This window comes from Lineus longissimus, chromosome 6 (genome assembly GCF_910592395.1).
Source record: "Lineus longissimus chromosome 6, tnLinLong1.2, whole genome shotgun sequence".
Classification (NCBI taxonomy): Eukaryota; Metazoa; Nemertea; class Pilidiophora; order Heteronemertea; family Lineidae; genus Lineus; species Lineus longissimus.
Window position 1 is genome coordinate 18936239 of NC_088313.1, and position 15714 is coordinate 18951952.

A 15714-nucleotide genomic window follows, 5' to 3' on the forward strand; every position below is an offset into this window, starting at 1 on the left:
GTGATCATATAAAAGATGATATACAAGTATAAGCAAGGACAAAATATTTTACTATTTGACGTGAAATTAAAAGGTGAAGCATCCTAGAATTGATTCATAGCTTATTAAAAGAATACAACTTAAATGAAGCTACGTTTTTGGTCGATCCGAACAAAAAGATGTCTAATTTTTCTTGATCTGTTGAGTTGGATTTGCAACACTTGCATAGAACTTTTCGAGGAAGCCTAAGTTTGGATGTAAATTCAAACAAAATTCTATTTTTAGCAAATTTCAGGTAACATATTATTTATCTGCTATAACTAAACAATGCGAAATGTTGCAAAATAATCATCACATCAACACAAATACAACTTGGGACGAAACATAACATCACTCTTAACGATAGGTGAACACAGACTGTACGAATCCTAACATACATGTACACGTATATCTGATGACTTGAACAAACCACTAAGAGTAAAACATGGTTTTTGAAACCAGTACAAATTGGTGCTAGTCACTCTTAGAGATTAGAAAAGTGTCAATTATTTCCAGTTTTTTAACAGTGCAATATGTTGAAAGACAACAAGTGACTATCATCATGGCAAACAGTATGTTCCATGGCAACAACTGACTGTTACCATTGCAAACAGTGTGCTCCATGGCAACAACTAAATGTAACCATGGCAAACAGTTTGATCCATAACACCATCTGAATGAATAACTTACCCTTCTGCATGTGTCCATGAACTCATCCATTGATATCACACCATCTTGATTCAGGTCCATTTTCTGTTGAAAAAAAGCAAAGCTTCAAACGTAGGAAGTCCCCAAACGCGTGTATTCCTTAAAATTTTTAATTTTTGTTTAACAGGAGGTGCCAGTATGTTGTATAGTTTTGATCCCAAGTAGACAATCATGAAATGTTGAAAGGGTTACCAGTACCATAATGTTTTGGCACAAGCAGTAAAGTCTCCCTACCTGAAATACCCGATCCACATGATCCCTTGCCGTCGTCTCATCCACACACGGCTCCGCAAATCTACCCATCATGTCATAAATCGCTGACACTATGTCTAACATCTCGTCTTTTGTAATAATCCCATCGCCATTAATGTCATACAGGTCGAAGGCCCATTGCAACTTCTCGTGTAGCGACCCTCGTGATAATACTGATAAACCCATCACAAATTCCTGCAAAAGATGGAATGGTGAGTGAAACTAGGGCCTAATGGCCCTGATGCAACGATCAATGATTGGCTGAGCCATTGATACATATCAGTTGGTACAAATTTACTAAAATCGGAAGATCAATGTGGAGGTTGTGCCAGAATCAACCAAGATACAGTAACTAACTTTTAACTGTGAAACCGTAAGAGATCGGCACCTGAATAGTTCTGATGTACTGTTAGATAGGAGAGATCCGAATCGGCGACTTCGTGTGACTCAATCAAACAAACTTGGCTTGCACCTATAGTCTCCCTTTAACTTACTTGAAAATGAAGTTAGAAAAGGTAGCAGTCAAGTCTACTTACCTCAAAACGCAGCGATCATCACCAGCAGTATATTCACGTACTGGGCAATGATGACAAGGTGAGAGACAACTTACCTCACAATCAAGACAACTGACTTACCTCAAAATTTATTGTACCATTGTTGTCTTTATCAAATGTGTTGAAGACATAGTGAGCATATGTGGAGGCGTCTGCAAGAGAGATCAGAAAAGGCTCCAGTCAGTCATCGAGAAACATCGAAATGTCTGCTTAAGACATGATTTTTTGTTAAAGATGACTTTCGAAGGAAACAGAACATAAGATTTAAATTCTCTGAAAATCTGATGAGAATTGGTTGAGAAGCAAATGTTTGTCTATTTGAAAATGTCATGGGTTGAGAAGTCCAAGGCCAAGGGTTCTTGTTAGAGTTTACGAAGTGCACAAGGCTGTTGTCAGAAAGTGGAAGGTGCACACGGATATTGCTTGATACCTGGGACTATCCCAGCTGACCTTTTCACAACCACGGGGATTAAAACTTGCCCATGTTTCAGACGCAGGCCATGGTAAGAAAGTTGCCATGTGTCCTTGCATGATAGGTAAGTCCAGTGATTTGTTCAGCCAATGAGTAAATTATGCATTCCCCAACCAATTGCCATCAGATTTTCACAAAATTCAATCGAAAGAAGTGTTAAATTGATTCTGTGCAATTAAGCATTAACAAGCTAACTGCGCTTGAGGCATGATGATTTGGGGCATGTTCATTTGGACGTAATTCATGTAGGTGAAAGGGATAAGGTGTAAATAAAAGGCAATTGTATAATGTATGGCAGTTTGTGAACGCGATTGATATGATATCTTGATAGAGAAAATTACATCAAACATCGAGGCATGCTAACAAATTCCTAACCTTCTTTGGCATGGGACGAATAAGCAATTGTTTTCATCACTGCAACCTGCGATGTTGCCATAACAACATGACAACTGATAGCTACTTAACCAATCCGTGGCAGCTTCCCAATCACAATCGTCATGTTGCAATGGCTATGCCTTAGGTTGCAGTGACTAAAGTCACTTGTTTGCAGAGCGCTTTGGACATCCATGTAAAATGCATTCAAGAGCACTCCTTTCGTCCTGTCTGAAGCAATTGGACGACAATATTATTGGGTTGAAGATTCTAATACTAATACTGATATACATGTTGAAGCATTTAATAGATATTTAAATTCACTCAATGGCTAATTTAATTGGCAATTCAAGGTAGTTCTAATTTCATGCACAACATCCTTGACCAAGTTCAATTTCGGCACGTGTGATAACAAACATCAGGGTCACACAAGACAGGCAGGTCAAATAAGAACTTGTAGTAGGCCGATGCAGTCATCGTGTGCATCGTCCATGGAGGTCAAACCCCCCAACACATATTCTTAATTCTGGTCATCCATCAAATTTAAGGGTCAGAATCCAGATCCAGAAATAGCTAAATTCTGGGTAATTCCCTCACTAGATAAACTCATTTAAGTCCCTCCCCACGCCCTCCAACTTCTTGCTTGAACACGCTTAGTTAGCAAGACCGCAATATGGGTAAGGAGAAAGCAGGGTAAGAATAGACAAAAACATCTTTGTCCATAATGCCATAAAAGCCTTGTGAGTGATGTGTATGAAAGGGGGTCACATGAACGCAAATAAACCGTCACTGCTTGTTATTGCCGGAATTCCCCGTTATTGCCCCGCACTCCCTTAAAGTGTGGGCCAGATCAAACTCAGTGGATAGGCTGAAATATCTGACATTGAGCAAACATGCTGGATGCTATTAGTGCATAGATGGGTTTCAAAGCCTACCTGTCTCTTAATCAAGACACTTATCCATTAAACACACTTTCCATGTTTTAAAACTGCTATGTCCATGCATCAGGTGACAATTTGCAGGACTCTCAATGCCAATTACAACCCTCAGATGCCCTAACAACACTTTTTGCCACTTTAAATTTCAATTTTTTGGTGGGGAAGGCCCTCATCTCTCAAGATTGCACCCTTAAAATGTCCGTATCCGCCACCGAACGCTGGTCCCATCTACTTCGAAGACACATGTTGTTTCCAAATTCCAATATCACAAGTTGATTCTTAAGGTTTCTCGCAACACATCTAAATCTGACAAAGTATTGAGTGTCCTGCCATTGTTGAACCATGCTGTTTGTAAGACTGGGGAGGTCCGTAAGGGTGAAAATGTACACCAAGCACTATGAACAAATTTGAGAAAAAACAGGTTTTGGAAATCAGGTTTCGTTTGATAAACTAAGAAAAAGACACTCATGGAAAAGTTTGAATTAGTCTGGGAATAAGAAGTAAATGGGAAAAATAGGAAGCCAACAATGTAAAACATGTCTCCAAAAAATGACATCTTTTTCATTTTAGACCGAAATTGTGATGACAAATTTTGTATTGGCAACATTTGTCATCAAAATCTGGTCTGAAATCTGAAAATTTTCAGGAGAAAAGTTGAAAATTATTAACTTCTTATTTTGGGCTGTTACTTCTTACCTCCTTGTGTGTATAAGTTAGAAAAAGAGTAAAACAGAATTCTATGTAGATATGGGTCTTATGATATCATATTTGGTATTTTCCACATTCAACATGAAAAGCTGAAGAACTTACACAAAAAAGCTGGAAATGAAATACAAGTCTAGGAAATAGGCTTAACAGAAAGGTAGGCACTTCAAACAGGATCTTGGATTCATATTACACAATAAAGCAATTACTGAAGCTGCAAACTAAAAGTTTGATTAGTGATAGAATTTTTGATAGTCCTTTGTTAATTGCAGATTTGATCTTGTTTGCAGTCAATGATGATGAAAGTGAGAGATGGAGATATTGCTCAAAGTATTGCACCAAAATTTGCCAGTTCAGGTCAGTTGAAAGTACTGAGTGGTTGGCTGAGCCTCGGATCCATGGTCTTTCAGTTACAAGTCGGGCACTCTTCCACTAAGCATGCCACCGCGCCTTGTGTACATTTTGCATTTTATTTGGTAGAGGAAGTCTCACCAAAAGATATGATCCGACCCATGTCAGTATTTAATACAAACCACAAAACGCCCCATAGGCTTTCCGAAGAAGGGAAAGTCTAAAGATGCTGTCCAGAGGAAGAACGTAACAAATGAAGGGAAGAGACAGACCAGAGAGAGGAGACGGAAACAAACAGGAAGAAAGTCATCATCTTAAAGCAGGACACTGAGTCAACATAAACGGTCTTTCCACACCATGAAATATGTTGCTTAGTCTGCACACCCATCGTGTTATTCTGACAACAACAACCTGAGCCCGAAAGATAATGTGCCAGTCCACGGAAAACATAATCAAGCCATGCATGCTCTATACACAGCCAACAGAAGAGCCGCAACATAGTCTTTTTCAACCGACGTGTCTATTTCTTGACGTACCAATTTCCATTTTGAAATGGTGCATCTTTAAGACATGATTAGGCACAGTCACAAAAAGGGTGTGAGGGTACGCCTTTGACCAGATACATGAAAGGAGGATCAGTTTGATCTCCAACACACATGGAGGTACCATTGCCAATACATCATCAGGGCTAGGTGACAATAAACGACAAACCGGGTGGTTGGCTCTAACAAAAAACACTCTTGCATCATGTGACATAAGAACCTTTACCGGTAAGGGAACACTAGGTGATAGTACCTATCAAGCCATATCATACCACAACTTTATGAATACCTGGCACATAGAATATCAAACAAACGATCAGACATACGATGCAGGCATGCAACTCTTCCATGAAAGCAGTTTCTCCTTTTCCATAGACGTTGATATTGCACAATATATTGAAAAAATCTCTTATACATACAGCAACTTTATCTGGCACTAGGTCCCAAATTCAGACAATAGGATGCTTCTACAAGATATATATCAATCAATGTCTGCTGATACTACACTGAGAAATTGCTTAAGTACACTCATATTTGTCATAACGTAACCACAGATATTGAGGATATCATGATTCAATGTCTTTGATTTCATTAATGTGGTGGAAGGTAGTGCTAAGTGACCTCAGTGACCAAATTCAAAAACAAGTGTAAAGATGTATGATGTGGATAATCAACTACAGAAATGTATTACTAATAGAAAGTCAGAGAGGGCAGGGATTGGAGTGGGTGGGAAAAGTACTTTAAAAGGTTCTAAATTACTCCCATGATAGTCAAACTTTGTTGAAGGCCATTAGATTAGTCACACTAATTTAACAATCACTTCCAAGGTCAAAAACTGTCACCAACACTATTCTAGATAAAAAAGGTTTCTACACCCTTGGTCACCATGGAAACAGACAAAGTGCAACAAACAATTTACCAGAAGCTTTTGGGATCCTTGACACTTTACCATAACCTCGGAGCAGCCAAAAAAGACTGATTTAAACCAACAACTTGTTTTGGCCAGAAACAGTGTTGCTAAACACCTTTGTGATCACAGATGGTGTTGCTGAAACACTCATGTGACCACGAAATGTGTTGCTAAACACTCACTCATGTTATGACAGATTGTGTAGCTGAACACTTTTGTGATCAGAGACAGCATTGCTGAACACTCATGTTAAAGAAGTGTAAAATCTAATTTTAAAGTAGTCTGTTTTGAAGGACAGAATACATCAAGTCAACACTAATTCCAAATAGCCACAAGCAACAGAAGAGGAAATGATAGAATCAGTAAAGAACAAAAGAGCTTGCCCAGGATCTGTTATGGCAGTGGCGAGTACGTGTCATGGATACAACAACCAATTGCCTTTAAACACTGTAAAGGCTCAGAGCCATTTTGGTGTCGTATGATTCTTGTGCCAAAATTCATCAACAAATTCTCAGCCCTTTTAGCAATCTTTGAAGTTGTAATTCCAAGCCAACACATTGTTTTATTGCTATTAAAATGACATACAGTCATAAAAGTAAGAGTTCAGATTTCACAAATAAAAGGAAATAAATTGAGTGACAGGAAATACACTGAAATTTCACCAAACTGGAAATGTAACTTTCCATTTGCACCACCTTCAAGTAGTTTAAATAGTTTTTGAATATATATATCTTTGCTATTCAAGACTCCTACTCATAAATCACTTTCAATTGGATCATGCACAAATCATAGTGACAACACCAAAACAAAGCACAAAATAAAAGATAAAGAATCACTGCAAGTCTGAAGCAATTGGTCTGAACAGCACCACACCACAGTTGACTTTAAAGCACGTAGTGCACATGAATTAACCAACATGGTGGCGACAGGTAACCACAGTAACTGTTATTATGGTAAAATGTTTAAGATCAGGGTGTCCCTGTCTGTGAAGTTTAATAATACCTGACGAACCACCTTTTGTAGGAAGCAGAAGTGGGAAAAACAAGAAGGTATAAAATATTAATGATATAGGTTGAAAACTGAGGCCGGATGCTCGCTGGTGATTTATTTCATGGAAACTATTGCAATGGGCGATTCTCCTGACCGAGCAACGCAAAGGTAACCTGAAATATACAGGCTATACAACTGTTTGCTTTCATGAGTCTGGATGAAGCTGAAGTCATTTGCACTGATTTCGGGTGCCTTGCTGTACATAGAAAATCTTAAGTGGCCTTTTCTGGACGCCCTGTAGCTAACATGCATGAGTCGTGCTTATCCTCATTCTCAACCAAGATGTTGAAGAAACTTGGCATTATGACATAAGGAACACCCTCATCTTTCTCTTCATAAATGCAGAATTAATTCAGAAAATGTTAGCTCTTTACCAGTTATGCTAGTTCTGATTTCATGGCCAACATCAACCCCACCATAGAACTCGACCGCACAGGGAATTCAAAACAACATAGTATAGTGGGATGCAGATCTCAAAAGAATTCTATTAGATTTTCTCAAAGATGTCTGGTGCAATTCATCAGACCTGCCAACTGCTTTGAAGAGACTGTAACCAGACCACCATTAACATTATAGCGTGCAATATCAACCAAATATCTACATGGCCAAACAGGTTTATCGTTCTCATATTGGGCACCCCAATTATCAAACATGGTAATTGTGACAAAAACTACTCTCAAGAAATTAAGTGTTGCATAAATATTATACGCATCTAGTATACAGTAGTACATCATGGGCTACTTGAGGAAAATTATGAGCTTTTGACCTAAAGACCTACTGCTACTGGAGGTATGAAGAGTTAGAACATGACACTGACCAAGTGACCTGACCTACTTTGATATATTTTTCAGTAGAATGCAATGGATATATTTCACGTTTCAAAGTAGGTCACGAGGTCATGATCCACATTGGGTATAAATAGGTCAAGAGGTCAAAGGTTCATAATTTTCCCCAAGTAGCCCATCTACTACTGTCATCTTTATTTAGCCTGATTTCCTGGTAGATACTTGCTAACACCCTTTGGACATAACTTCAGTCCCGATCCACTCCACTACTTGAAAAGCCATGTGGGTAGCCTGTGAATCGAAAGAGAAACCGTGCTTGGCGTAACATATGCATCACATGTGACAACAAATGCATAATTGGTGCGGTTGGCAGGGAAACAGAAATCAAAGCTAAGAAAATGTAATCGTAAAAACCTTTATGATGTTTCTTAAGCATATATGGACCTGTTGAATCGGCAAAAAAATTCAAAAATCAAAAAGTGTCAACACTTAAACTGCTAGTTCACTTAAGATAACTGTGAACCTAATTAAAAGGCTTCTTAATGAGCCAGAACATGTTCATATTATACATCGTTTACAGCAATTGAACATTACATGTATGCACACTACGACAAAGTATGATAATACACAATCTGAAACGAATTACTGAAAAGCATCATCGTTAGTGGAGAGTGAAGTCAAAAGCAGTACAGTACGCGCTTGAAGAAAACAGCAAGCAAAACCTTAAGAAATTTTGCTTTTTTTGTGGTGAGAGTATACCTTTGGACAATGTGACACAAGTTACGTTGATGACACAATAACGTTGGTACTTGTGACTTTAAGCACTGGTACCGCCAACAGTTTTTGACTTTCACCCAGATTTAAAATGAACCGGACTTAATACTTTTCTCAAGATTTTCACACGTTTAAGGTCTCACTTGCCAACAAATTAGTTCTATGAGATTGTGATACCCTGAACTGCCACAGTGCAATATGATGCAAACACAGTGATGAAAATGTCTGAATTCGGCATGTCACAGCAGCTTGACGCAAGGGCCCAACGCGCCGCGTAGCGGCAAAAAAGCGAAGCTGGCGAAACATTTATAACGGGTCACCGTCACTTATTATTGGACTTATAGCGCATTTACGGGGTTGCAACTATTTTGCTTTATAGTGTCACCAGGAAAGAAAAGCATGCGACCTAACGCCGATCTATTTGTATAAAGTGATAATTTGAAGGTATATAGTAGGAAATATCAATAAAATAATCATTCCATGTCGTCTTTTGAGGGCATTTTTGATTGTAAAAAATATATGTGTACGTCACCGTAGTCTCTGCAATGATAATTTTATCAGAGCAGTCTCGCGCAAGTAGAAGTTCTTTACCTATTAGTTCTTCACTTATTAGTCTCAACGTCTGGCGCAAAGCCAGACGTTTTCCATTACGATTTCACTACGATGTTTGACAAGAAGGAGCAGTGCGCGAGATATGCTAATGAGCAGACTTCCCTCGCTTGAGTTTCTGAAGAATGTTCCATATCGCGCTAAGCTCATCACTGCTGATTATGACAGGCGTGCAACGGTAGGTATTTGCTCCCCAGCTTCCACCCTAATACGGTACAATAAGTTACCATTTGATGGGAATGGGACAATGCCCTCACTGTGTATGGAGTCATAGGGATAAGAAGACATTATTCATTAGTGTTGGTACAAGTGATTTTGCCCAAAAAGCATGTGCATTCAAAAAACAAAATATGCAAGGTATCACGTACATGACCATGACGACGTGCAGAAAGTGCACTGGCCAGTGCATACCCTATGGCTATGTACTAGTAAACATGGTAAACATGAACAACATCATTATTCATCGGCAGTTCATTTTACTCCGAGCTTTTCCTGAAACATATAGCCATGATGATTAGGCCTACCATGTACCATGACATGACCAATAACAGCACTAGATCATGTAGATGTCAACAAGTTCACATGAACCGTATAATCCCGCATGGCACATGTGGGGCATGCGTCTAAACCAAAGCCCCAAAATCACTTGTTTTGGTCTATTTCACTTGTGTTTCCCCCGTCTCCCAGTCCATAATACATTTACAGTTTACAATCCCCGATCATGGCCCAACAAAAGGTCATCGGTTGACTAAAGGAACACAACTGTTCAATGGATTTATAGTTGAATGCGATCAAACTACGTCTTTTCAATCGTGGATTGTAAATTTAACCCCATGGGCCTAGGGAAGGCCCTATAACAATACTTTCGACACAGTTATTATCTCCGCTGCCTCCACCATGTTACACGCAGTGCTCACTGCTGATTTTAAAAAATGCACCACCTAGTCAAAACAGGACATATGTTCTTCTAGGAATAGATCTCTTTCCAATATTTCGTCATTCCACTATCGTCATCACCTCATGATACTTTCATTGACATTACAGGCACACATCCACAGAGCACTCTTCAAATCATCTACACAGTGGTTATCCAACTAGGATTATAAAGGTAATTTCTAAGCCCCGCACAGTGGGTTTCACTCTTGATAAAGGGGCACTATTGCTAGCAGCTAGGTAGGCAAGATAAAGTTAGACGAAGTAGCCGATAGGGGTCTCTCACCCCTCAAAGTCCGTCACAACTATTCAAGCTTGTACAAGGAATACATGCAGCGCTGACTCTCACAAGACCCAATGGGAATGTCGCACAGTCATCTGTCAAAAACAAGACCTATGTTGTAGTATGATCTCTTGCCAATATTTAATAATTGCACTATCGTCATCACCTCATCATACTTCATTGACATTGCAGGCACACATTTACATAGACCACTGTTGCAATGAACGACACAGTCGCTATCCAAGTAGCATTATAGAGGTAATTATCATTATCATACCTCATTAGCATGTGAACCAATCGCGTCGCGTCCTTTGCGATCACGGCAAAGCCTCATGGAATAATGTCTTTCACCGTTGAATAATTTTTCATATTCCATGCCTACAACTTCAATTTCTTCATATTCCATGGCTAGAAGTTCAATACTAATATAATATCCAAGATAAAGTTACAAGAAGTAGTCAATAGGGGTCTCTCACCTCTCACTGTATGTCCACACTATTCACGCTTGTACGAGGAATACATTCAATGCTGAATCTAACAACACCCAGTGCCCTTACTCTGTATATTATAGTCACTGGAAGATGGCCCATTTCACTCCTTGCTTCTACTTCACCTATAGTCTCATTGCATACGCCTCAGTTCTATGATATCACATTCACTTTCAGCTGTCATGCAACGCAACAACTGTGCTATCTGCCATCGCACATCAACGAAGAAGTGCAGCCGCCCACATTCCACCTCACATCTGTCCGACCAGCTGCAATCCTCGAGGACGCCCCACTGTACCACGATTTCACTACGATGTTTGACAAGAAGGAGCAGTGCGCGAGATAGGCTAATGAGCAGACTTCCCTCGCTTGAGTTTCGGAAGAATGTTCCATATCGCGCTAAGCTGACCACTGCTGACCATGACAGGCGTGCATTGGACTGGTACAGGTTGGAACTGAACATTGAATATGCTGGTGGTGACGCTTTCTGATGAGAAGTTGGTCGTGACTGATGCAGTATTGTTGGACTTGTCCACAGCATCGTTCAATCATTGCTCTCTGAGCTGCCTTGATTCTGTACTTACCCAAATACTAAGACCAAATGCCTGTTGACTGTGCTTTAAGAGAGACTGGCGCCATGCCTAGAGATATGACTGACCCCTATTGGCAAATTTGTATGACTTTATCTTGCCTACCTAGCTGCTGCCTATAGTCTCCCTTTAACTGCGGAACACTTCAAAGTCGATAAAATGCCATGTTCCACCTTTTAATGTGTTCAGACCGCCATTTTCAAAATAATCAAGTCAGGACACTGCCTTCTAGTCTCATAATAAATTTTGCTTTCCTCAATAATAACATTTCTTCTTCTTCAATGATTTCATCATTCCAAACTTCTCCTCCTCTGACTTTTACAGGGGTACAGTCATGGCAATCAAAACCCAAATACTGAGACCAAATGCCTGTTGACTGTGCTTTAAGAGAGACTGGCGCCATGCCTAGTCTCTCTTAAAGCACAGTCAACAGACACCAACCCCCTCAGACTCAGAAACCACAAACGCCCAACCCTTCCTGCTACCTTAATACTTCTGGATGCAATTAGGTCAAAGTCTTTGCAAAAACCAGTGCCATGCTCCATTTATCATGAGTTACTGAGAGTGGCTATAACATTTTCATCAGCATCTGTAGTAGAAGGCATAACTGGTAAATTCCTGCATTATGCATAAAATGGTGAGATAGGTACACAGAGATATTCGACTGTCAGAGCAAGTATAGTTTTAGAATGTCACGAGGGTAATAGTAGGCCAACTGATACGTCATAGCTATTTAGATGCTGACTGGCTCAAGGAAAGCTTCATAGTCTTCAATACTTGGACAAAGATTTTGAATCTTTCGACAACAGACTACACCACAGTGATTTACAAGATCTATTTCTTTAAAGCGGATATACAGCCAGACAAACAGCCCTTTCGATCAACTGGATGAATAACAACAATAATAGGGGACAGTTAGTTCGCGAGACCTTTGACACGAGGGAGCACACTTTCCTCACAAACGACTCACTGATTCAGATGCAAGTTGCTTCTAAATTCATCGATTCATAACAACATGCCAAGCACCTCTAAAAGAACAAAACAAGTCAAAGTGAATTTTTCACAAGCATTCAATGCCACTCAATTTCCCTCAGTCGTTATAAAGGTAATTGCTGCATCGAATCATTACTATGAAATTTTCTATTTGCGAGATTCTGAATAGAACCCCGTTGTCCACATTTTCAGTGGGTTGAGTCTAGCTAACTGATCTGCACCAGAGATTTTGATAGAAAATCAGAAGGTTCCTTTCTCGGTCGGTGAAAATTTAAAAAATGTAGGCTTAAACGTGGGTTGTGTGATATCGCCTTTAAGGGTACCCATGATCAGATTGGAGACCTCTGAATAAGTAATGAACAGTTGGTTGACACTTAGTAGGAACTTCATCATGTGAGCTTATTAATGATATACATGTACACTACCATACCAACTCAAGCCTGACATCAATTTTCATTTAAACAACGCTATATTTGAAAACAAGGTCCATTCAACAGGCATGAATTATGTGATATCAGAAATTTTGATTCAAATAGTGCAAAATGAGATATCTGATTAAGAGATATGACAAAGATATTGTTTGTTTGGTACAATTAGAAACATATATCATTTTGGAAGTAAAAACAGGTTTAATTGAAAAAATATCACAGATAGCCTTAAAGGATAACTTGTATCACCAAGTTGATCACCTCTGAAGGAGATAATATTTGAGTTGCCAGAAGAAGGAATACGGCCGAAATCAGAATGAAGAAGAATAAGCCTGGATTACCAGCTATTTTTCTAAAACAGCCGAGATTCTAATATAACCATATCTATGAAATGATTGAATTTAAAGCCACATCTGATTGGCAATTATTTTCAATTATCTTCACGATAGAAGATCATCTAAGACACCAGCCATTGAATATGGATAAACTGGAGCTGGCATATCTCAGAACGATACTTTGTTGATTCCACGGAGCTCGATGATAAAGAACATCAAGGATAAGAAATTATGGAGATGCTAATTTCATCAGCAATGAATTTTACAGATTGCTGACAGAATTGATGCTGACATTTGCAATGAATTAAAAAAGAGAGCATTTGGTTGCATCATTTTTCAATAATATCAGGGTAGGACAATATAGGGTGCTTGCTTCATAATATCTAGTTACCCGAGACTATCGTATCGGAAAAACTTGGGGGAGGGAGATGAAACTGACGCAAACCTGTCCAGAAACATCAGAATACCACTTTCAATGTTGATAGTATGGCTCTCTTAGCCAACATATCGATTACATCCCTGACAGACGTAAAGAAAAATGCAATGTTGACAATAATGTCTTGGAGTCAGGTTCCAAACACAAAAGATACAATCCACTGCCACTGTCATGATCTGGCAATACCAACCCTTTTACTAAATCACCTATCAGTGGCTTTAGAAAGATAACATTACATATACGATTGTTGGGAAAAAAGTAAACCTACGCTTTGCTTTGTACAGCATCCAGACAAAGAAGAAATAATCCCCAGATCGCGCAGGAGTAACTTTAACCAAGATATATCTTCCTTGGAGCTAAGCTTAGTCAGGATTGCATTTGTACATTTGTCGCCATGGGAACTGATATGCTGTCCCCTTTTATTGGTATACGAGCTGTTGTACACCTTTTAGAAGAATTGTACACCAAAAGGCATATATTACGCACCTTGGTGATGACTTGTGACATTATCATATGCCCATGCTATTAAGAATAAAGATAAGGATGCATAACTCTTGGTCATGAAGTATGGGGCAACCATTACACCATTCGTTGTTTCCAAAATGGCGAATCAATTTATTCCATATCCTGACTTAAAGTTGGCATTTGGCTTCTTTTAAAAATTTCTTTACACTGACGGAGGTCTCTCTAAAAGTGCTTGTTCACAACTGTTGCCATAGCTTTTAGAAGCAATCTCAGGTTTCAAGGGACTGCTCAGATGTATACCTCTACCTGGAGAAGACTTGGTAGTATCTTTATCAAGCTTGAGTTGAGAGAATATCAAACAATGACAGAGTTCAATCGAGGAAATTCAGCAAAAGCCACCAGGTATATTCTGATGACACAGATGTCGAATCCGTTATGTTAAATATTCAATGAAGTTGTCAGCAGGGAAGGGGTATTAGTAATGATTTAGCTGCTGAACCAAAGAGGACCAATAGAATACAGAAACAACATAAGACTTTTGGTTATTCACTATAGTTTAGTTTAGATTAATAAGAGATGAAATGACAAAATTTATAGAAGTTTTGCACTAACAGCTTTTGATTCAAGAGTTTGGGCTTTTTGCATTTCTACTTATATCATGGACAAAGTCTGTATACAAAACTCTAGTTCTTCACATCTAGTTTTCACCGGTCCTGTGACGACCATACATATCGGGAATGTATTGCTATACTAACATCTGCCAAGCTAAACATAAAGGGTTGATGACGGTGACTGAATGAGGAAGGGGAGGGGAGGGGATCATATCACAGGGGTAGTGTTTGGCCGGATATAAGGCAACATGGAAACCACCAACTAAAGTTTAAGACATGATCAAGCTGTACAATGTAGCTTAAAGCGAGATGGAAGCAAACGAGATAATTGTGTTGGTGCAACCCAGCAATTACCGTTTTTGAGTTTAATTTTCAAATTGTCAACGAACGGATAAGACCTTTAACAACTGCTCTATCGGTCGGTGCCTCAAGTGGCCCGTATCAGCAGATCGTTCAAACACAAGCTTTACTGATGAATGGCTGTGGCCTGGTTTTGAGAGGCAACTGATCGAGTCCAAAGCTTGGGTATAGGTCAAGAGGGGAACGGATAAGAGAGGTTAGATTTGGAGAGTTATATCGCAGTAAGCAATCTAGTATGTGGCAATTCTGGGTCAAATCAAAAGGCTTTTTCACACGGAATAGCATGCATTTGAACCACATGCAAAGCAGAGTACTAATGACTAGGCTGACATATGGTAGGGAAAGTCCTGTGGCCAGTCGTCCATACATCACGCTCTTCTTGTGAACCAGGGCTACAGACAACTTCCATGATTCATTTTACAAACAACTTCTAGCTTTGTGAACATTCTGACTCCTCTTTCATTATTTTGTTCAGGTTATCAGACTACCTAAAGATCACCCTGGAAAAAGTCTTTTTGCTAATAGCAGCAGCACATGCCGACGTATGCAAAGTAAGAGCATTAAGCTGTGATTGAAGCCAAGTTTATCAGGGAATTACACTCATGATTTAGGCCAGGCACTACCTGAATCATTTCGAATTTGTCTGTCCAAGGATGTCCCTATAGAAAGGCTCTACTGTATTTCGTTGCTAGTACTTGCTATACTATCCCTGCCGGAGTTCTTGCAACTGCTAATTAGTTATTTTATTTTTC

At 39.3% G+C, this 15714-nt stretch overlaps 1 protein-coding gene across 20 annotated transcripts in view; it reads right to left on the minus strand.

Moving 5' to 3' along the window:
* Nucleotides 1–15714, minus strand: part of LOC135489069 (Kv channel-interacting protein 1-like) — a 180506-nt gene that overhangs the window by 7966 nt on the left and 156826 nt on the right. For 17 of the 20 annotated variants that reach the window (XM_064774194.1, XM_064774191.1, XM_064774192.1 and 14 more), the window contains 4 exons: nucleotides 8072–8101; nucleotides 1614–1684; nucleotides 961–1173; nucleotides 709–771 (listed from right to left, as the gene is read on the minus strand). In XM_064774194.1, the coding sequence (XP_064630264.1) occupies nucleotides 709–771; nucleotides 961–1173; nucleotides 1614–1684; nucleotides 8072–8101 (377 nt within the window). The remainder of the gene's footprint in view (nucleotides 1–708; nucleotides 772–960; nucleotides 1174–1613; nucleotides 1685–8071; nucleotides 8102–15714) is intronic. The other 3 variants (XM_064774196.1, XM_064774193.1, XM_064774201.1) reach the window with 1 other exon arrangement.